The sequence below is a fragment of the Rosa rugosa genome, chromosome 3, assembly GCF_958449725.1.
Source record: "Rosa rugosa chromosome 3, drRosRugo1.1, whole genome shotgun sequence".
Taxonomy (NCBI): domain Eukaryota; kingdom Viridiplantae; phylum Streptophyta; class Magnoliopsida; order Rosales; family Rosaceae; genus Rosa; species Rosa rugosa.
Window position 1 is genome coordinate 18,272,376 of NC_084822.1, and position 22,138 is coordinate 18,294,513.

Genomic DNA, 22,138 nt, shown 5'->3' on the forward strand with positions numbered 1-22,138 from the left:
TCCGAGTTGTAATCAAGAATTGTCTTCAAATCACAGAAGCGGAGGCTATGCCATCTCACTTCTAGGTCAGGAAGCAAGGAGCCACAAACGTTGCCAAAGCGTTCTTCGAGTGAGACCCACAGCCTTCTGGGGTCTTCTTCATTCAGATACTCGTATTGGAGTGAATCATCCATATGACGAGTCATTAGGATGACGGCTTTCGCCTTATTTGCTTCCACGGCTGCTCTATTTGCTTCCAAAGCTTGAGCTTGCTCAACAGTTAGCACGTCCTGGTTAGGCTCAAGAATTGTATCCAGAATTCCTTGGGTCTTGAGATGCTGGCGGACATCACAAACCCACTTGTGATATCCAGAGCCAGTTGTTCCCAATGGAGCAACGTCCAGTTTGTTCAGGTTAATCATCCTGAAAAGGAACAAGAAAAAGGGTTAGTTTCGGAGCAAAAAGGCTACCTCGAAAACAAAAGAAATTTCTGAGCGTAATCGCTCCAAAGAAATTCGATTCCAAGAGGTATTGGATTATATCAAAACAATGATGTAAGTGGTCAATCATAAATTCTTAATAAACTCTAAGTTTGGAGATCTCAACAAAGTCCAAGCTTGGAGATAGCACGAACTCCCACAGTTTGGCTTAGGTCTCCCCACAAAAGAAGAAGTAGAGGGTAGAATATGGGAGGTTGAAAGTCCCCGAGAAAAGAAAAGAATTAAAAATACCTGAAAGCGAGAACTTTAATGAAAAATTACCTTGAAAAGGACAAATGGGGGTTGCCGGAACTTTTGGCCGGAAAAAGATGCTTCTGGCATGTGGTTGGCCGGTGGTGGTTGGAACTACTCTAAATAGCTTATGTCAGGTTTTTCTGCTTTCAGTTCAGTGACTTAAGTGGCTGGTTTAATACCTGTTCTTGAGGTTCTGCTTTTGGTTCATGGATTTTGGGGTCAAGTCACTGCTGGTGGCTAAGTTTGGTAGCCGTAGGCGGTCTGGAAGGTGTCGAACTGGAGGAGAGTTTGCTGCAGACTGTCTGGTGCTTCCAGTTACAAGTGCGGTGGTTTTCCAGCCTGTTCTGGTGGTTCTGCAGCTGATTTTGGACTCCTGGGGTCAAGGGCTTCAAGGTGTGTGGCGGAGGCAGAAGGGGTTTCAAGGTTTTGTGTCCGGATTTAGGGTTTTGCTATTTGTTTCAGGGTTAGGACTTCGTGCAGATAACGTGTTTTAGGAAAAAGGGATGCAGAGAACAGCAGAGAGAATTTGGGAGAATGAATTGTGTTTTATTTGATAATAGGGACCTCTTTATATAGAATATTACGAGCAAAGAATCAGAGTCTTACAAGGAAACATAATCGTACTATGATTAGGATATCTACGAAGATATCTATAAGACTAACCCTATTACAACTTGGACAAGTCACTAGAGTTTGGGCCAGACACATAGATTAGATGTCCTTAAACATATAGGAATTTTTATTTTATTTTTGAGTTCCTATAATAGAGACTTTGTAGGGAACCAGTTGAAAATGTTGTTAGCACATTCAGCCTTACCTTGATTCATGGTCCTGAATTTGGCGTCGAAAGATGATTGGTTAGTTCGTTATGTGAAACACACCCCAAAAAGTATCTAATTCTAACACATTATGGATTTCAGAATTTTAATATTCCATAACATTATAAAACTTGATTTTTGGTCGTCTTTCATCTTCATGTGTATCTTCATGTGTATCACCGCATGGGTGGTTTTTATATAAAAATAAAAATAAAAATAAAAATAAAAATGCAAACCCTCCTTCAATTTTCCATCCTCCGATTTTCCATCAAGCAACTAAGACCATGACAACTTACTATGATATGAGGTTAGCTACATTAGTTTTCTCCAACATTTCAACTTAAAAGTACATTTATTTTTAGAGGGAAGACTAGACGACTAGTACATGAAGGATGATAATTCAATTGCATGTATGCAATCACAGTGAAAGTGGTGTGATAAGGTTTCAATGAAAGTTGTGGTATCATGCTAATTTATATACTTCAAACACAAAAATAGCGTGGAAATAATCGAAAATCAATTTTGTATGAATCATACTCATGCAAATAAATAATTTTTTTGGTGCTGTGTTCTCCCTTCTCTTTTTCAGTTGTACTGTAGTTTTTCAATTCTGATCTTAATTCTATTGCATTAACAGAAAATCCATGGTTCCAATGAGATTTTTATTTTTATTTTGAGTGAGATTTTGTAGGGAAGCTCTTGAAAATGTCATTCACCCTTGAGTGTTCCTATTGGAACCTCCAAATCTGCTCACTTGACCTCACTCTATTATAAATTATTAAATGACATATATAACCTACTATAAAATGACTATTAAGGACAATAATTATACCGAACAAATTTATATTTATTTTGCCAGACTTTCCAATTCAATAATATTAGATTGCATTCTTTATTATTTTCCTTATCTATTTTCATTTTCCAATTTCACTACAGGCTGTCAATTCCGACACGACCCGATAACACGACTCGAAACCAACACGAAATAAAGCGGGTTGAACCCGCACGATTAAAAAGCGGGTCGGCCGTGGGTCAACCGGTCATGACCCATTTAATAAATGGGTCGGCCACGGGTCAACCCGCCAACACGAAGTGAACCCGTATAACCCAATTATGCTGTACTTCTTCTTTAAATTTTGGACGTTGGGAGTATTTGATCATAGGATTAAACAATTTGAAATATTTTGCTTTACATAATTATTGGATTTAATTATTTATGAATTATATATAATTATTTATATTCTTCGTCTTGTGGAGTTTTTAGCGAATTTAATCAATTTATGCATTTTTTAGTTAAATGGGTCGTATTGTTAACCTTTAAATGAGTCATTTTGTCTAACACTACATGACCTATTTATTAAATGGGTTAAGTGGGTTGGAAACGGGTAACCCGTTTAATAAATAGGTTAGGTTTAGGTTTAAATTTTTGACACGATTATTAAATGGGTTGGGTTTGGGTTTGTCTCTTGCGATACGACAAATACCTTGACCCGACACGACCCATTGACAGCCCTACTCTCATTAAAACATTCATATATATATTTAGTTTTTTTTTTTTATTGGAATATATATTTAGTTTTAATTACTGTGATTAAGAATTTATGATCATGAGACATAAAGATGTATGATATATATGTTGAACGCATATTGGTGATGGAGAACAAAATAAATCATATTATGACCTAAATCTAAGTCTATCCATTATATTTGTAAAAAATAAAAAATAAAAAAATAAAAAAAGCTAGCAGTTAAATTAAACTGAAAAAATATTTAAATAATTAATCATGAGGTACATAAAATAGAGAAAAAAAATTTAATAAAAACAAACAATTATGAAAGCATTAAAACTCATCTTTAATGTTCGGAACATTCCATTTATAAGCAATGTTAAGTTAGGTATTTGAAAGAAGTTTATATAGCAAATTTTACTTTTCAAAAAGCAAATAGGAGGTGTAAAGAGCATCAGAGGTCAATTTTCTCGTCCCAATAGAAAAACTCTTCTTCACCCTTATCTTAATTTATGGTCCCGAATTTGGAGCCGAAAGTTGATACATTAGTTCATATGTGAAACTTATAACAAAAAGTATCTAATAAGTATCTAATCCGACCACTCTGATTTTAGAATTTTAATATTCAATAGCATTATAAAACTTTATTTTTGATCTTTTTTCATCTTTTATGTGTATCACATGTGAGGATTTTATATAAAGAAAAAATAAAAATTCAAACCCTCCTTCGACTTTCCATCAAGTAGCTAACACCATGAATGATACGTAACTAAAGAAAAAGAAAAAGTCCCATGTCTTTATCTTTGTCAAAGCCATAAAAGGGCTAAAGTGTATGCAAAGATCCTCCACTCAATCCACTGTTAGTGAACTGGAACTTCGACCATCAGTTCTGGGGTTGATGGGAGCGCTACAGAATCCCACTCAAAATTTATTGGTTTTCATCAACATTGTCAATTCGTACCAAACTTGGTATAAGGTGAAATAGACCCAAAAAAAAAAAAAAAAAAAAAGCAAGAAGAAATCTTGGGCTGCTTGATAGAAATTGTACACAACTACACTAGTAGGAAATGAAAAATTGGTACATTTCGATGCGAAGATAAATAGATAATGCAAAGATTCTTTTCACCATGAAACCATGCCCAAGATTAGATTCTCAGGTCGTTTTCCTCGTTTTCCAAGTCAAATAAAGCCGTTTCTCTCACTCCCTATCTTTATCTGTACACATTGCCCCTTTCACGAGTAATTTCGCTGAAGACTCCTATAGTCAAACACTTATTTTCTCCTTATTTCAAAATTTGTTTCCTTTAAGTATTTATCTGAGGGATCCGTAACTGATGAGGCAAAACCAATTAGCTATATCATTCAAATCGTTGACATGATAATCGGTAGATGCCTATACCACCTATGAATATTCCCCGGATTTTCAGATTAAAAACCATTTACTATCTCCATCAAATTATTATTTCGAGTTGTATATAAGGACTAGTCCTCTCTGACCTCCAATTGAGTCTTCAGAGTGCTCAGCACAATCTCACCAAAAATGGGTGTAATGGGTTTTGCTTCTGCTTCAGTACTCTCTTCAAAGCTAGCTGCTTTTTTGGTTTTGGGTTTGGTTTTGAATTTGGGGTTGGTTTGTAATGGAGGAAAGACCAGCACTTTTGTCAGGAAAGTGGAGAAAACTGTGGATATGCCTCTAGAAAGCGATGTCTTCAAAGCCCCTCATGGCTATAATGCTCCAGAACAAGTATAGTCTCTCTCTCTCTCTCTCTCTTACAATGCCTAAATTATGATGCTTGCTTTTACTCGATCAATGGTAGATTTTTCTTGTTATGATATTACTTCTGTTTTATTAATTTATACATTCTTTTTGATTGTGGAAGTTTTTTTTTTTTTATTGTGAAAGTTGAACCATTCTAACCCATTATTTAACCATTCTAACCCATTATTTTATTGTACCTTTATGTTATTGTTATATATACTTTTTTTCTTTTGAAAAAATATGGCCTTTTTATGGATTAGTAGGTGTGGTTTTGAATTTTTAGTGGTTAATATTGCTCTGGTGTGTGATATATTTGTATTTGATTATAGGTTCATATTACACAAGGAGACCAGCTGGGAAAGGCAGTGATTGTGTCATGGGTGACTGTGGATGAACCAGGTTCCAGCAAAGTGCTTTATTGGAGCGCAAATAGCAAGAAAAAGACAGCTGTGGGAAAATTTTACACCTATAAGTACTACAATTACAGCTCTCCTTACATTCACCATGCAACAATAAAAAATTTAGAGGTAAATTTGATATGCTTTCGTGTTTTGACTTGTTCTTTTGTTTCAATTGCCTGTGTTGTAGAATACCAGAATCTGTATGAGATGCACGAAACCGGGTTTTGGGATTTGCTGATCAAATGGTAAAATGCAGGCCAAGTGTGTAAATTATATTTATGATTGAATCATCTGTGTTGTTTTGCAGTACAATACCAAATATTACTATGAGGTTGGAATTGGACACGTAAAGCGGCAGTTCTGGTTTGTAACTCCACCAGCGGTTGGGCCAGATGTCCCTTACACATTTGGTCTCATAGGTAAGTAATTTGTATGGAACAGGATAGATTGTAAATCGATGTAGCTAAGTGGTTCTGTAGTTAAAAAGTTATTGCATCAGACTCTTCCATTTCATCAAGTAGGATGTGTAACCAAATTATTCGAATGCAAGCTATATCATAGAAAGCAGTCTGCTTTTCAGCCATTATTTCAGAACTACATTTACTCAATTGGCTGATTATGTGCAATGTAAATTTACAATTCTTTATATCTTTTACCATTGAATATCATTTGCAGGGGATCTTGGCCAGACCTTTGATTCAAATAAGACACTCACTCATTATGAATTAAATCCACAGAAAGGACAAACAGTATTGTTTGTTGGTGACCTCTCTTATGCGGATAACTATCCCAATCATGATAATCACAGATGGGATTCATGGGGAAGATTCGTGGAGAGAAGTGTTGCTTATCAGCCTTGGATATGGACTGCAGGGAATCATGAACTTGATTTTGCTCCAGAAATTGTAAGCATCTGATAAAACATTAGATTGCTGTGTAAAGTAATCGTCTTACCCAAATTCATCATATTGTGTTGTAGATAAGATCATTTGTTTTATGATAATGCCTGTTCCCTCTTCAGCTAATTTATAGTTTCCTTGCTTTTGTCATTGAAGCCCTCAATTTTATGACCAACAGGGAACATAATGTTTGCCTGGGGACTTATATTACAATTATTACAGATGATAATTGTCCTCTTACTTGTCTTCGATTAACCAACATTTGGTAGGTATGATGTGTGCTCTAAAATATGAATCCCACCTATAAGAATGATCCTCTCATGCAGCAACCAAAAGAGTGATAGGAGGTTCTCTACTATAACCTATTATAGCCAATGAGCTTAGAATAAGCGTCTTTCTCAATTATGTTCCAATTTTGTAACTTTATGTACAGCTCTAGTCTTCCATGTTCTAATGTTTAACCCAGAATGTGCTCATTGTGTGAATTTACTCTCTAATTCCTGAAAACTTTTTCTATGAATTAGTAGTTTTCTAAGAGATTATTGTTAATATTTTTGCAGGGTGAAACCAAACCATATAAGCCTTACACTCACCGGTATCATGTCCCATATAAGGCATCAGGGAGTACTTCCCCTCTTTGGTACTCAATCAAGAGAGCTTCCTCACACATCATAGTCTTATCTTCATATTCTGCATATGGTAAGGAAACATAGCAGATAGCTTGTTATTGTAACTTGACTGACACCAAGGCTTGTGCAAATATGCAGCAAATGCTCTTCTGAATGTCTAATCATGAAAATGAAATTTGGAAATCCTTATCTGTATTGTCAATTGCAAACACAACTTTAATTTGTTAAATCCAGCTCCAGCTCCTGTTTCACTCCCTGTTATACTCTCTCTTGGATTCCTCATCAAGCTGAAATTGTTAATCTGTTGTTGTCATGGAATTTGACTTAGTGTTCTGGACATCACTGTTCATACATCTCTCTTAATGACATGTTAGAAGTTTTAATTTTTTTTTTTTTTCTTTCTAAACATTTGTACTGATTGCTAAAGTGATATCCTAGCGGCGATATTTCCTGATGACCATCATATCATTTAAATAGTCAGCTAAACAGAGTAGAACTTTATTGTGTCCATAAAATTTCCAATCAACTTGTAACTTGCAGCAAGTTCCTCTATATAGTATATAGTATGCTTATTTAAATTGATTGCTTCAATAATTACATCTGACACATGATTTCCATATATCCTTAGGTAAATACACTCCTCAGTACAATTGGCTGGAGGAGGAGCTACCAAAAGTTAACAGGACTGAGACCCCATGGTTGATTGTGTTAGTGCATTCCCCATGGTACAATAGCTACAATTACCACTACATGGAAGGAGAGACCATGAGAGTGATGTATGAAGCTTGGTTTGTGAAGTACAAAGTTGACGTGGTATTTGCTGGTCATGTCCATGCCTATGAACGATCTGTAAGTACACTCCTTATTTATTTTAATCTTCTAGTTTCACAGTTGTTTTGCATGGAGCATGCTATCTGCATAGAACTGGACCTGTATCTCCTAAAATTAGATGGTATTCTGCAATATTTTGAAATCCAACTCTTCCTATTTATCAAGCATTTTAGTTTTTGACAAATTACAGGAAACCCTTTCGAGGAAAAATACTCTTCTGAAATGCTTTATAAACAAAAACTGCATATGCTTTTCCGTTCACCACTCTTCATTAATGATCAGGAGTCACGTTCTCTTGTCTGATAAGTTGATTTGGATATACCACAGGAGCGTGTTTCCAACATTGCATACAACATTGTAAACGGTATTTGTTCTCCCGTGAAAGATCAATCTGCACCTGTGTACATCACCATTGGTGATGGAGGAAATATTGAAGGCTTAGCTAACAAGTAAGTGTATAGTATGCATGATCCATTTGGTTTTTTCTGATTCAGTGTATGAAGCAATGAATCTATTTTGTTTTGTTTTGTGGTGCAGTATGACAGAACCACAGCCAGCGTACTCGGCTTATAGAGAGGCCAGTTTTGGTCATGCCACTTTTGACATCAAGAACAGAACCCATGCTTACTACAGTTGGCACCGTAACCAAGATGGATATGCAGTGGAAGCTGACTCTATGTGGTTTTTCAACAGATACTACCATCCCGTGGATGATTCTACAAGTGCCCAATCATGATGGTACAAACAAAAACATCATGTTGATCTAGAATAAAATTGAAATTTTTGTATTTGTATTCCAATTCATGAATGTGTTAAAAGTATCTCTTTTCGTCTACATCGACCGAGATGGCATGTTTACAGACTTGACCCTAAAAATGAGAGAATGAAAAGGAAATCCCATATGAACGCGGGAAAATTCCATTTGAGAAAAGGCTCCTTCACATATGCAGCAGAAGTAAAAAAAATTAGCAGTTCGAGGGCATTTTAATTTGTCAAACTATATATGTACACGTTGTTCCTTACGCACTATGGTAACTCTCCTGCTCGCTGCAGATCCCTGCATCGCTTAGATTATATTTATATCAACCTTGAAGGAATTAAAAGTTACCATATTGTATATTACTGGAAAAGCATAGTTTGCTCACAGCCATGGTTACATTGGTTACAAGGAGTTGGCTGGAAACTTCAGCACTACCAGAAGCGAAGCAATAATGGTTATGAGGACACGTTCAAGTCCCAAATGACTTGGCTAGAGATTTGAATCCTTCTGGTTGGCTGCAAGTACAAGTATGATGGCATTGGTGTCAAAGTCCTTTCAGTCCACTTCTCTCACCATGTTTTGTCAAGTCAATATTCTGTGATTCTAGCAATTTAATTGATAGAAACAAGCAATAGCAAGAAGCTAGATATGGAGGCTTGTGAGTAGGAGATGTTTAATCAATTTGGTCATATATTTTCTGTGGAAAGAAAGAGATTTTGAGTCTTTCAAATAGAGTTGCGAAGTCGTCAATTTCCAGCACTTGTTAGAGTCAAATGCAAGCAATACCAAGAGCATGATCTGATTACAATCAATGTGAGAGAATTTAAAAGTGCACCAAGTGCTTACCAAAAATCAATACGACTCTTGATCAATGGCAAGAGTTTAGCAAAGTGTCTGTTCTTCTTTTTCTTTTTTCCCTGGCCAATTGGTGGTAGGAATATTTAGCTCACGAAGCTGATGCATACTCCCGGTAAAGGTCATAACTCTAACTAATAGTCATGTTGCTAAAATATATAGCTCATAATGAACTCAAAAGCCATGGGTGCCATGCTCTAACAGATTTAGAACAAATGCCTTTTTGCTTTGCTCAGACATGGGAAGAAACATTGTTACCAGATCATATTTGGTCGCTAAAATATTAGTGGCTTGAAAGACCTGCCAATAAGTAAGGCCTTCAATCTTGCTCATCTCACTACCAAGTTTAGCTTCCAGTTCAGCTGCCTTATCATCATTTGTCTACATCACATAACAAACAAAAATGAATTAGTTGATTAATTAGCATGTCAATTAGCCAGAGGTAGAATTCAAACATGGCTACGAAACAGAATTTCATGGATTCTATGTATTTACATGATCACAATATCAACCGGAAGAAAAAAAAACATAACTAGATTAACATGTTCATTGACAAAAACAGATCGAACAAAGATACGTGAAACTGTTTATAACAGCTTGGTGCAATTGTTAAAATGCACATTCTTATTAAGAAAGTTATATGTTACTTTTATAATATGAATAAATCCTAATTCCATAACCAATTCCATATTCATAGATACGTAACAGAAGCAAAAAAAACAGAGGCAACGAAAACCAAACCTCCAGAACCCACTAGTACCAAAGTAATTTACTTCTAGCCAAGACAATATGTGTGTATTCCACACCAAAAATAGCAGAAACCATATAGAGTTAAACTTCAGGGAAGCCATAAAAGCCACACATCCTATATTCCAAATAATTCAGTTTACATAAGACAAGCCAACAAAATTTTCACTAAAAATAAATCTGAAGGGACTTAATAATTTATCTTTCTATTGTTGTTTTCTGCTGTTGCTGTCTTGCTCTAATAGAGTTTCTTACAGGTGTTTGGATGGATTTTATATGGTGGACTCCTTGTGTACTGTCTTGAATTGTTTTTTACGTTCCATGAGAGTTCTGCTTCTCGTCCAGGAAAAGGCCAAAAGAAAGAAAGAAAGAAAGAAAAAAAAAAACCAGCAAACTGAAACAAGGATAGTACCAAACTGAAACAAGGATAGTACCTTTTGCCGTAGTGCTCGTTTAAATTTGGTAACCTTTTTGTGTAACATTGCGAGATCATTCCTTAAGGCCACCACACTGTTGTCAAAACTAGCAGAGGCTCTACGCTTGTAAACAAGAGTAATGTCATTTGTCTACATGGCATAACCAAAGAATAATAATGACAATTAGGACATCATAGTATCCACTACGAATAAATAAGAAAATCAGAACTTCATGACTCAAACTCCAAGGAAAAACAAAGATATATTTTAATTGTTTACAATTAGGACAGCTTACTGCAGTTGTTAACCAAATGTTTCTTTTCATATACAACAGTCGGTCCTAGTGGCCTAAAGATACCCAATATAATAGCTCCTTCTAATCAGGAGAAGCCAAAAAGGATTCTATGAATAATTTGAATAGGCGCACATCTTATTATCTAGCATGATACTGAAAGCATACTCCGATACTATCATTAACTTAAACCCACAGGATAATTATCACCAAAAGAAAGCTGAATACATTCTGATTACAAACAGTAAGTTGAATACTAGTCGAGTACATCATATCCCCTCCAGATGAGATCACTGATTCATGGGGTTAGCACATCTTAAAAGGAAAATGCGAAGACATTTGAGAAAGTGTTCGAAAATTAAGATGTAAGTGTGCTTGAATGATTACATGCTCATTTAACCAACATAACAATATCCAATAAATTATGACGACATTTAATGCACAAGAACAGTAGAAAACTGGAAACAAATTAGAAAATAGCAATTCCGATATTCAGCACACTGTAAGGATATGTATATGTTCTACATACATTATATATATAAACATGAATGACACTTGCTCAATTAATTGAATAGGAAACTTGAGAGCAGAAACCATATGAAAGACTAAAGACAAAATTACTAATTGAGTGCAGTCGTGCTATTAGTACCTTTTGTTGTGACTGTGGTTCAACTGTTGCAACCTCTGTGTGATCATTCCTCACAGCCACCACCTCATCTTCATCAGCACTGATTGGGATTGAGGCAATACGATCATAAGCAAGAGCAATGTCCAAATTATTAAACCCCCCATTTTGTCCGATCCACTCCACTAACTTTGTTTCCATCTTTTCCCCCCATGCAACAATAGGCGTCAATGATCTATTTACAAACGTTCTTCCATGAACAACGAGATCAAAGTAAAACAGCTTCAAGAATAGTACACACCCACCGATAGAAGTTGTATTTTTCTTCTTAAATGTACTGAGGCTTTCAACAAGAAAACTGAATGAAAAAGTCGCCCAATTTTTGAATTTTATACCATTGATGTCCCTTACTGGATGCAGATACTTTGCTGTCAAATCACCTGAACTAGATGGACAAAGAAAGGTGGCCAATGCAAATAGAACAAACCCAACTCTAAAGGTGTCATCTACATTATTCGTCTCTTTCAACTTCTCAGCTATTTCACTCATATTGCATATTCGATATCTGTTGCCAAAGTGGATATCCTTTAATTCTTGTATGTCAGCCTTTGAGCCATGGATTTCAACATCATGTCCTCCATCTTTGACCCCCATTATGTTCTCAAAGTCGGTCGGACCAAGATTGAATCTCTTGCCATGTACCTCAATGGAAGACTTGCTGGGATCAAATCTATCAATCAACCAACCACACAAACCAAGCTGCAGGTGCTCACACTGGAGCTGCAACAACAGCCCAAAACCCATTTCTTCTACTGCAACTTTTTTTTCATCGGAAAATCTTGAAACGACATCTTTAAACAGTTTTGGACGGCATCGCAAGATTTTAGGTTTTACCCCACCAAACTCATATTCCACATTGTTCCTACCAACTCTAACTACAGATGGATTTGCAACAACATAGTTTGTCTTCTTGTTGGGTTTCATAGACCTCTTATAAAACTCCTACCCCAACTGAACCGCATATAAATGAAAATTTCCAGTATTTCAGCAAGTAATCCCCTAAAAAATTGCTCAAACACATTAGAACTGCATGTTTTGCTCCTTCATTACTTCAAATTTAGTTCCAGTATTTCACACTTGTCCTAAAGTAACATAAGAATAGAAAGTAATTGATCAATTTGATTGACAAGTAATGGGTAAAAGAGTTATTTCTAACCAAAACCAATGTATGTAAATAGGCATATTAAAGACCAAAACTAATGGGTGTTTCATCTACTTGATGGTGTTTCTGAGTTTCTCATACAGAGAGGGATTGCATGTCCTTAGGCCTGAAGCTAAATAAACATCTGGGCTTTCATTAGAACCCTAGGAAACTAAAAGAGTGTATAATGCAAAGTAAGGAAGAGATGAAACATACCTCCAAATATTTGTGATCTGCGCGCTGCGTATCGAGTTTCCAAGATTGGAGAGTGCAGCTTACGAAGAAGAAGAAGAAGAAGAGGAGGAGGAGAAACAAACTAGATATTTGGTTTTCTATAGTTTCTATTTCTTGGGATTTGATTACGTTTTCTGTGTTTCTCTCAGTTTGAAATGGTAGACCAGTTTGTACCGCGTATGAGCTAGTTTACCATGATTGTTGGCTACCTTTTTAAGGAGTCGGTTTATATGTCTGATGATTGAAATTTCTTGAAAATTGTTTCCATAATATTGAAATACCGAAATAAAATTCATATGTTATATAATTTCTGTCAGAAATTTTCCGAAATTTTTTTTTAATTTTCATGAAATTCTTAATATTCATAATATTAACACATATGTAACAGAAATTAGCCAAAATTTCGTATCACACCAGACAACAAATTTTACTTTATAGATGAAAGATTGATTTATAGATTGCATGTAAGAATAGATCAACAAACATACAGTACTCATATAATAAAGTACCAAAATCAATACTAAATCCATGTACCTTTTTTTTGTTCAATCACAACTAAATCCATGTACTTGAAAACAGTACTGTATGATACTAAGGGAATGAGAGTGCCAGAAAAATCCATATTTTATTATATTTTATGAGCCAAATCAACTATAAAGTCCAAATTATAATTGATAAGAATCCTACTGGCCACAAGAATGGCATATCTTTTGCTTTCTCTTATTACACTTTTCTCATTTGTGATGGACAATTGGTATAACTACTAATCAAGAAAAGAACTATAATGATTGCATTTCTGTTATGAAAATGTTACCAAGAAGTTGACTTTTTCTTTTTTAACTGCAAGCAATTCCCTTAGGGTTTTCCCAACTCTGTGAACTTTTTCAGTGATCCAATTTCTCTCTGGAACTGGAAGTCCCTGCTTTAAACTGAGACCATGTTCTAAGATTCCCAGACTAGTTATCAAGCTTGCAGAACAACTCAAATATCTGACATACCTCAACCCTTTGAGAAATCAATGTTCTTTGCTTCACTGTGATGCTTAAACCACCAGAATACCAAAAGCCCTCTTCGTTATTGCCTCATTTGTAGGGTTCACAGTGAAAAGCAACAAGCAATGCTCCTAAAAATGTAAGTCAGGCATTATATGGAGCCCCTTGGCATCAAAGCCATTAAGCAAGCAAGGTCTGGCATTGTTTGACAACATCTTATGCGACGGTGAATTTGGGTACTTCAGTCTGATGATTATAATATCAAGTAACCAAAGCTGGGATTGAAATTGCTTGGTTTTGAATCAACTTGGTTTTGAATCAAAGCTTGGAGATTGGTTTCAAAAAAGACAACAAAATGGTAGGAGGTGGACTTCTATAAACATTTGAACAAATGGGTTAATATAAGTTCATTAATGCTTCAATTAATCTTTGCATTCAACTAAAATTCCCAAAACATCTCAGGCCTTCAGTTTAATACCGACTACAAATATCATTAACTCACTCTCATTCCAATTACTTTTATCTTAATTCACAAGTATATATAGAAACATGTTTCAATGAACCCACAATTATATGCTTCAAAACCTGATAATCTATTTCATAGAACCAACACCTTTAGATGCAGACATATCTGTAGTTCTCCCACCAATACTCAAGTATAAAGATGCACGTATAACACTCCCTTTTAAGCATGGTTACTACAAAAAGTGCTCAATTACTATGGATGTATCCACAACAAAAGGTGAAAACCATAATGGTATATCACTCACAAGCCATGGGTGCCATGCTCTAAGAGATATAAAACATAATCCTTCTTCCTTTCCTGGGACATGGGAAGAAACGCGCTCAGCAGGTCAAATCTGGTAGCCAAAATGTTAGTAGCTTGAAAGACTTGCCAGTAAGTAAGGCCTTCAATTTTGCTCATCTCACTGTCAAGTTTAGCTTCCAATTCAGCCACTTTCATTTCATCATTTGTCTACATGGCATAACCAAATAGAATGTCAAATAGTTAGGACATGAATTAGCAAGAAGTCCAGTTCATACAATAGAACAACTACTAAGATATAAACAGCAAGGGAATAACATGAAATATCAAGAAGTCATTTCACAGGATTCAAAGGAATAACATGATTAAATGGATAAGTTGCAACGCTTTATAATTGAAACAGCTTGGTGCAATTGTTGAACAAACAGATATTCTAATTCACAAAATCATATGATACTTGTAGGCAGGACCAATCCTAATTTCCTAAACAATCCAATATAGATAGTTACAGTCATTCTAATTAAGAAGAGCCAAGAAAGAGGCAATGATAAATTGAGAACCTTCACAACAGCACAACAGAAAGAAAGTACAGTACTTCTAGCTGAAAAACCTACAGAGAGAAACTTCAGGGAAGCAAAAAGAACACCCATCAACACATCTAGAATGCCAATTGAAAATGTTCTATGCAAAGAACTAGTCATATATTCCTCAAAATGCAGTCTATATAAGTCATTACTTTAAGTTTCCCAATGATTATCTGAATATGAAAATCACACAGTGAGTGCAAAAAATAGCAGAAATTGAAACAGGTATAGTACCTTTCGCTGCATCCGTTCATTTGCAGTAACCTTTATGTGTACACTCCCAAGACCATTCTTCAGGGCCACCTCATCTTCCTTGCTGATCAAGGCTGTACGGTCAGAAACAACAGTAATGTCCACACTTTCAAAACCCCCTTTGTGAGTCCTGATCCACTTAATTAATTCATTTGCCTCCTTATCTCCCCATGCAACAATGGGTGCTAACGACTTATTTACAAAGGTTCTTCCATGAACAATGAGATCAAAATAAAAGAGCTGCAAGAATAGTACACATCCATTGATCACACAGGATCGTTTTCTATTCTTAAAGGAACTAACACCTTCAACTAGATATTTGAATGAGAATGTCGCCCAATTTTTGAATTTTATATCACTGGTTTCCCTTAATGGTTGCAGGTACTTTGAAGCCAATATAATTGAAGAAGGACAAAGCAAGGTGCCCAGCAAAAATAACACGAACCCAACTCTAAAGGTGTCATCGACGATATTTGTCTGTCTCAACCTCTTAGCTATTTCTCTCATACTTATTTGACTTCTATCTTTTCCACAACGGATAATCTTTAGTCCGTGTATGTTGTTATCCTCTGAGTCACTTAGCTCAACATCATGTCCTCCATCTTTGACCCCCATTATATTCTCAAAGTCAGATGGTTTAAGCTTGAATGTCTTACCATGTACCTCAATTGAAGATGCATCAGGATCAAATCTATCAACCAACCAACCGCACAAGGTGCACTGCAATTGGTCACAGCGAAGCTGCAATACTAACCCAAAACCCATTTCTTCTACTGCAGCTTTTCTTTCATCAGAAAATGTTGAAATGACATCTTTAAAAACATCTGGACGACATTGGGTGATTATAGGTTTCAATCCACAAAAATCATGTCTGAATTCCCTACAACCAACTTTAACACATGGATATGACGCAGCATACTTTGCCTTCTCTTCAGGTTTCATAGACCTCCATGCATTAGCCAGCTGTCTCCTAACCTGACAAGCATATGGAATTGTTCAAGATATAAGGCCTTAGAAAATTGCTGAAACATATTAGAAAAGAAGCTCACCATAACATCCACCTTAATGTTTTTCTCCTTCATCTCTTGAGATTTAATTGTACTGAATCAAACATTCCAACATTTCAACCTCTCATAATTTATAAGCTTGAAACTACAAAGGAAATAATCAATTTGATTGACAACTTACAAAAAATTAAAAAAACTGAGTTTGCCAGGTTGTTTCTTCTCAATGTACTTCCTAGGTCTTTTTCCTCTGTCCTCGAGGCCACCGATATTCATCAACCCATCCATGTCAACCTTCAAAACAATTGTTTATATTCATTGATGATGAATCTCAAGCTACAAAAGTATACTATGCATCTGTATCTACATAGGAAGTAAGATCTCTCGCACTGTATGAGGTCCATTCTCATACTCAAACTGACCCCCTCCCACTACCTATATCAAGCTATATACACTATGCACCATGTTACTATATGCAGAATACCCCAAAGAAAACAAAGCTTACATGAAGCTAAACCTTAAATATGGTGTTTCTAAAGAGAGGAATACATACAAATCCTTAAGCTCAACCGACCAAATAATCATGACAGTACATTGAAGCCAATAGAGGGAAGATAGGAAGCTCACCTCCAATGCTCCTCTACTGTGATTGAGAGCAGAGCATGACAAGCAGAGTGTGTACAATTCCAGTGTCCCCTTTTCCTCTGTCCCTCTTCTGTCCCCTGGTTAATTCTTTGACATCTGTCCCTCAAATGAACACCAGCGCAACACATTAGCACTGTCAACTCCAAACTTCAAATAAAATTAAAAATAAATAAATGAAAAATTGCAATAAAAAATAAAAAAAATTGTTGCTGCATTACCGTTCTGTTTGTTCATCTTCTAGCACCCGTTGCCGTCACCGATCAGTCCAGCCATTTCTAACCAAACTCTGCTTCATCAATCCAAAAACACCATGTCGTCAAAAGCTCTGTACTTGTTTTCAACAGTTGAACTAGAACCCAGTTTTCTACACTGCAATCTCAAACAGTAGCACAGTTTTACTGAATCGAAATGAAAAATTGAATTCACCAAGAGAGAAAGAGATGGAAGCAAACTTTGATGAGAAGCCAAACCGAAATAGAGAGTGAGGTCCTTTATTTTCTTGGGTTATTCACCTTTTTCTTCTTTCTCACCGTTGGATATGACATTTGGACATCGACGGTTTTGAACATTCCATGTGCCTTTCTCTTCAAGTTTTTTATAATATCTATCCAGAATAAGTAATTACAAAAGGTGAAGGCAGAAGATAGAAACGTTTCATGATTAATGATTAATGATTAATGATTAATAATTGGGTCCTTTACTTAAAGCACCAAAATAAGAAAAAATTATCTTACTTACCCCAACAACAGATTTTTGTTCCCACTTAACAAATGACAATTTTGCCCTCAAACTAATTAAAGAATTACAATCTCTCTCTCTCTCTCCCCCCGCCCTGCAAAGCCCCGACGCCAACTGCACCTACTACCAGACCCGGGCCGCCCACCACGGCGTTGTCACCAGCGCCTGGCCCGCCCAGGCACAGGCCGCCATTAGAGCTTAGAGCTTTCTTCGCAGCTAGCGTCATAGGCGGCGAAGCGACTCGATGGAGACTACACAACATAAGATCAGAGCTTTCTCCTGCGTCTCCATATTTGGATCCATTTCTCCTCGTCTCTTTGATCTGCGTCTCCATATTCGGATCCATATCCGAAGCTCCACGAGCCAGTAGTTCTGTCCAGACATTCTGTCGTTGGCCGAGTTCAATGGCCTGAAGATTCAGCACGTCGATCAGAGCATCCTCTTCGTCGGTGAAGGCGATGAGACTCACGAAGTTCCGGTCATATCACTACTCATCCTCAACCGCGACCGGAAAATCTTCGATGCCTTCGAGAACGCAGGAGCGCCGATGACTGAGTCCGATATCACCGGATTCTACTCGAGAATTCCGATTGCAGTCTCGAACGCGAGCTCAGCCCCAACGAGATATACCGTCGATTCGAACCTTCTCGGGCCACCAAATCTCAATCTAAACTTCAAATGCTCCAAGAAGAAGATTGGTTTCCATGGATTCTGAATCAGCTTTGAAGATTAGTCATTAGTCTAGTCTTAATGTATGTTGTGTGATTCAAGTGTTGGATTCTTCATAAAGCCAGGTTTTTTTTTTTTAAAGTAATGGGGCAGAAGGAAAGGAAAAAAAAAAGTTTTGAATGTCTATTGGGGGGCAATAGGCGTTTATTGGAGGGCAATATACGCTTTAAAATTGATATAATCTCTTCGTTTTTTTCTTTAATCAAAGTTTTATTTGTCTAATTTTAGGAAAATTAGTTCTCATTCCGGCTACCAAAAGTTCTATTGGAGGGCAATAGACATCTATTGGGGGGCAATAGAGGTTTATTGACCCTCTATTGGGGGGCAATAGACCCAATAGACGTCTATTAGGGGGGTAATAGACTATTGAGGGCAATAGACGTCTATTGGGGCAATAAACCTTTCTGACGACCTCTTTGGGGATCTCCGGCGAGATTTTCAAAAAAATCAGGTGGCCGATGGCCGGTGACCAGCTCCGGCGAAGTCTCATATGGTTTCTCTCTCTTCCATTTTTTTTCTCTCTCTCTCTAAGTAACAAAGGGGTAAGGGTAAAAATGTAAAATGGTATTAAAAAAAAAAAACCTTAATGGGGTATTAGGGAATACCTCCTTAGAATGTTTTGGGTAAGAGGGAATTAAAAAAACTTAATGGGGTAAGTGGTAAAAAAATCCTTAGAAATGGGGTAAATGGACAACAAACCCTTAATAATTTTGTTGTACCATGCCTACTGACCAAGAAATGATCCAAACTAGTGACCTTGTTGACTATTAGATGTGGATAAACACTCCACAATTTTTTCCTTCTCATTTTTCCTCCAATGCTCATTCTTCCTACATTATGAACAAAAGTTGATTAAAAATGCATAGATTAGTGAACAGAAGCATAATACATCAGTAAAATATATTTGTAACACTTGACCAAACAGACGGAATTAAGGCATAGATCAATCAAGTAAGGGAGTGGGCATAACATTTATTGACGAGATGTTCATTAAAGAGATCTTCGTAAATTCTGAAACCTAGGGTTCGTCTGGCGGGGGCGCTTTTCCCTTGGGGGAAGGCGGCGACGCAGAGAGTTTTCTCGGCTTCGATCGTGTTTTGCGGCTAGAGGTTTCGTCTAGTGGCTTCTCAGATCATGGTCGTGGGTTTCGATCCAGCCTTTGTTTCCTACGACGGCGCGGGAGTGTTGCTCGGCGGCGGTGGATTGATTTGCTTTGTTTTGGGCTTGGTTGTGGGTCAGAGCGGCGGTGACTCTAACTGGAGGGCCTTGAACTTCTGATTTCCAGGTCGGGGCTCAAGGTTTCTCTTTAGTTTTAGAAGATGGCGGAGGACAGAGGCCAGCCACCAGACCAGTGAAGGATAGGCGTTGTTCCAGCAGTGCGTTTTACTTTGATCCAAAGGGTGAAGTAAGGTTGTTGCATCTGCTTCGATCGAAGGCGGCCAATTTGACGCCGGTGACAGAATTTGTCCAGACTTGGGGGCACCAGTTTTTGATCTGATCTGTTATCCAGGTTCTCGCCTGGAAACCCTAGGTTTTTGGGCTGGGTTTAGAGTTGTGGGTTAATGGGCCCTTTTGGGACTATTGGCTTATCTGTCATCCTTTCTTCCCTTTTGGTTTGGGCCTGGTATGGACTGTTGGGAGGCTGCTTAGCCTTTTTCCTGCTTTCAATAAATACCCTCACCTTGATCTTCCCTCAATTGTAGCTGTTTGCTGGTTGATGAGTGGCGATGTACACTAAGATGGTCTTAGGCGTCAAAGCTTGTTAAGTAAGTGGCTCTGTTTTAGGGTTGGTTAGGTGTAGGAGTTTTTTTACATTTTGTTTTTTACTTCTTATTTTGTTTTGTTTACTTTTGGTAGCTCTGCTTTATGCAGTTTGATATGTGCACCGAGTTGTAATATGAGGAATTTTCGAATTCCTCTAGCTTGACCTTGTAAAGGTCATTTTATTAATGAACCTGATTCTGTTCCCCTAAAAAAAAAAGACCTTCATAAATATAACCTCAATCAAAAGAGATAAAGGAGCATGCATGTAAGGTAGGAGGAAAAATATAAATCATAGTGAATGCTATGTGTTGATATTTACATTTGGCAATTACCATTTTGGCGTTGTGTATGTAGCCAAGATATGCAATAGTGAATGCATACGTGAGTACACAAACTAGAAAAATTATGATTAACACACACACACACACACACACACACATATATATATATATTGAAGAAGGAATTGATAGCATTAGATCAATAGCCAAAAAGCTAAAGTCTACAAAACACTTACATAAGAATCCCGACGAAGCCTTGATAACTTATCTAAGCTAATGCAAACTAATACAGTCTCTGGGACGCTCACAATTAAGCAAGCTCAATACAAGTCTGTTTTGAGCTCGCTATAGTAGCGAGCTTATAGTACAAAGACCAACTCTGTGTCTTCTAAGGCAAAATCATTGACTAGACCTATTGGCCAGGCGCGCAATTGTGATACCAACAGAAAGCCACTTCCTAGCAAACAAATAGGAGCAACTCCTTGTTTATATGCAGCAATTGAAAAGCACCAATCTTATTCTAGAAATTACCAACTCCCGTAGCAGTCTTGATCCAAAAGTGATTGGTCATGGACCACATATCGACCCAACTGCCCAAGAAAGTCCACCTCTTAGGCCAGACCCACCTTCACCACTAAGTGATAAGTGAAGGTGGCAAGACATCCTCCTTGACAGCCCAATGAGCAGGCCCAAACAGCCCAAACTTAAGGCCAAGCCCACGGGCCCAGGCCCAAGTCAAAGCAAAACTAGCAAAAGCCCATAGTCTCCTCTACCACTCCATCTCCACCGCCGGCATGATTTCTGGCGGGCTTCCTTTCCACAACATCAACCGCCGAGAACCCTCTGCTATCAAGCGCCGAAGACCCCTCAAAGGACCGACTCCTACGATGCCTCTCCAAATCTAATCAATCCCTCAGATCACCTCCGCTCAACCTCTATCGCAACCTCTCGACATGATCCGAAACGCTGTAGCCACACCTCGAACCAACAGCCTCCTGCCCTCGACTGCAACTAGGCTCCAATCGAAGAGAAGGACGATCCTTCGAAGAGAATAGGAGAGCTCGACGTTCGACGTCTCTAGACTCGGCCGACCGTCGCTGCCGTTTGATCTTTAAACCCTAAGTTTCGACTAGAGAATTGGGTTTGTTAAAAAAAAAAAAAAAAGGTGCGACATTATGATTAACATATTAATTCCACACTATCTTTGAAACTCTCTTTTTAATCTGAATACTAAATAAATATATATTGAACAATGGCATTACAAGATTAAAAGTTTGAAATTGAAGATTACACTGGAGGCTTGAAGGGAGCAATGGCAGTTCCACAGGTGGGTAATCTGCCACCTAGGTCGGTGGAAGCTTTGGCAATATTGCATGGTTTAAGGTTTGCAGCCCATGTTGGTTTCTCAAATATTGAAATTGAAGGTGATGCTCTCTCCATTATAAATGCCTTGCAAGATAGTTCGGAGGATCTCAGTTTAGAGGGCCATATTATTGACGAAGTTAAAAGTTTAGTTCAGTCTTTATCTATTTGTAGTAGCCATTTTGTGAGACGGGAAGGCAACAAGATTGCTCACCGTTTGGCAAAAGAGGCATTAAAAGTTAGTTTTCCTTTACTTTGCTTAGAGTCAGGGCCTTTATGGCTCCATGAGTTAGTCAGTATAGATTTCCAACGTGGAGTCTAGTGTGGTCCATCTCG

The 22,138-nt window shown here is 37.3% G+C and overlaps 2 protein-coding genes across 10 annotated transcripts; one reads left to right on the forward strand and one right to left on the reverse strand.

Annotated features, from left to right (window-relative positions):
- The first annotated feature begins 4,271 nt into the window (after positions 1-4,271).
- LOC133735190 (purple acid phosphatase-like) lies at positions 4,272-8,393 on the forward strand. The gene is made up of 8 exons (XM_062162595.1): positions 4,272-4,783; positions 5,128-5,325; positions 5,507-5,618; positions 5,875-6,104; positions 6,659-6,797; positions 7,356-7,576; positions 7,886-8,007; positions 8,096-8,393. The coding sequence occupies exons 1-8, from the start codon at positions 4,580-4,582 to the stop codon at positions 8,292-8,294; spliced, it is 1,425 nt and encodes a 474-aa protein (XP_062018579.1). The 5' UTR covers positions 4,272-4,579; the 3' UTR covers positions 8,295-8,393.
- On the reverse strand, positions 8,314-17,430 carry LOC133735191 (uncharacterized). Of its 9 annotated transcripts, XM_062162598.1 has the most exons (10): positions 17,150-17,429; positions 16,914-17,027; positions 16,471-16,580; positions 16,332-16,383; positions 15,265-16,257; positions 12,671-14,656; positions 11,278-12,395; positions 10,355-10,486; positions 9,165-9,554; positions 8,314-8,833 (listed from the first exon to the last, which is right to left on the reverse strand). In XM_062162598.1, exons 3-6 carry the CDS (start codon positions 16,572-16,574, stop codon positions 14,447-14,449), a joined length of 1,359 nt encoding a protein of 452 aa, XP_062018582.1. In that variant the 5' UTR covers positions 16,575-16,580; positions 16,914-17,027; positions 17,150-17,429; the 3' UTR covers positions 8,314-8,833; positions 9,165-9,554; positions 10,355-10,486; positions 11,278-12,395; positions 12,671-14,446. The 9 variants fall into 9 exon arrangements, with proteins under 9 accessions (XP_062018582.1, XP_062018585.1, XP_062018581.1 ...); XM_062162601.1 differs by having other exon boundaries at positions 8,314-9,554; positions 16,344-16,383; positions 17,150-17,430; XM_062162597.1 differs by having other exon boundaries at positions 8,314-9,554; positions 11,278-12,312.
- Positions 17,431-22,138: the final 4,708 nt, after the last annotated feature.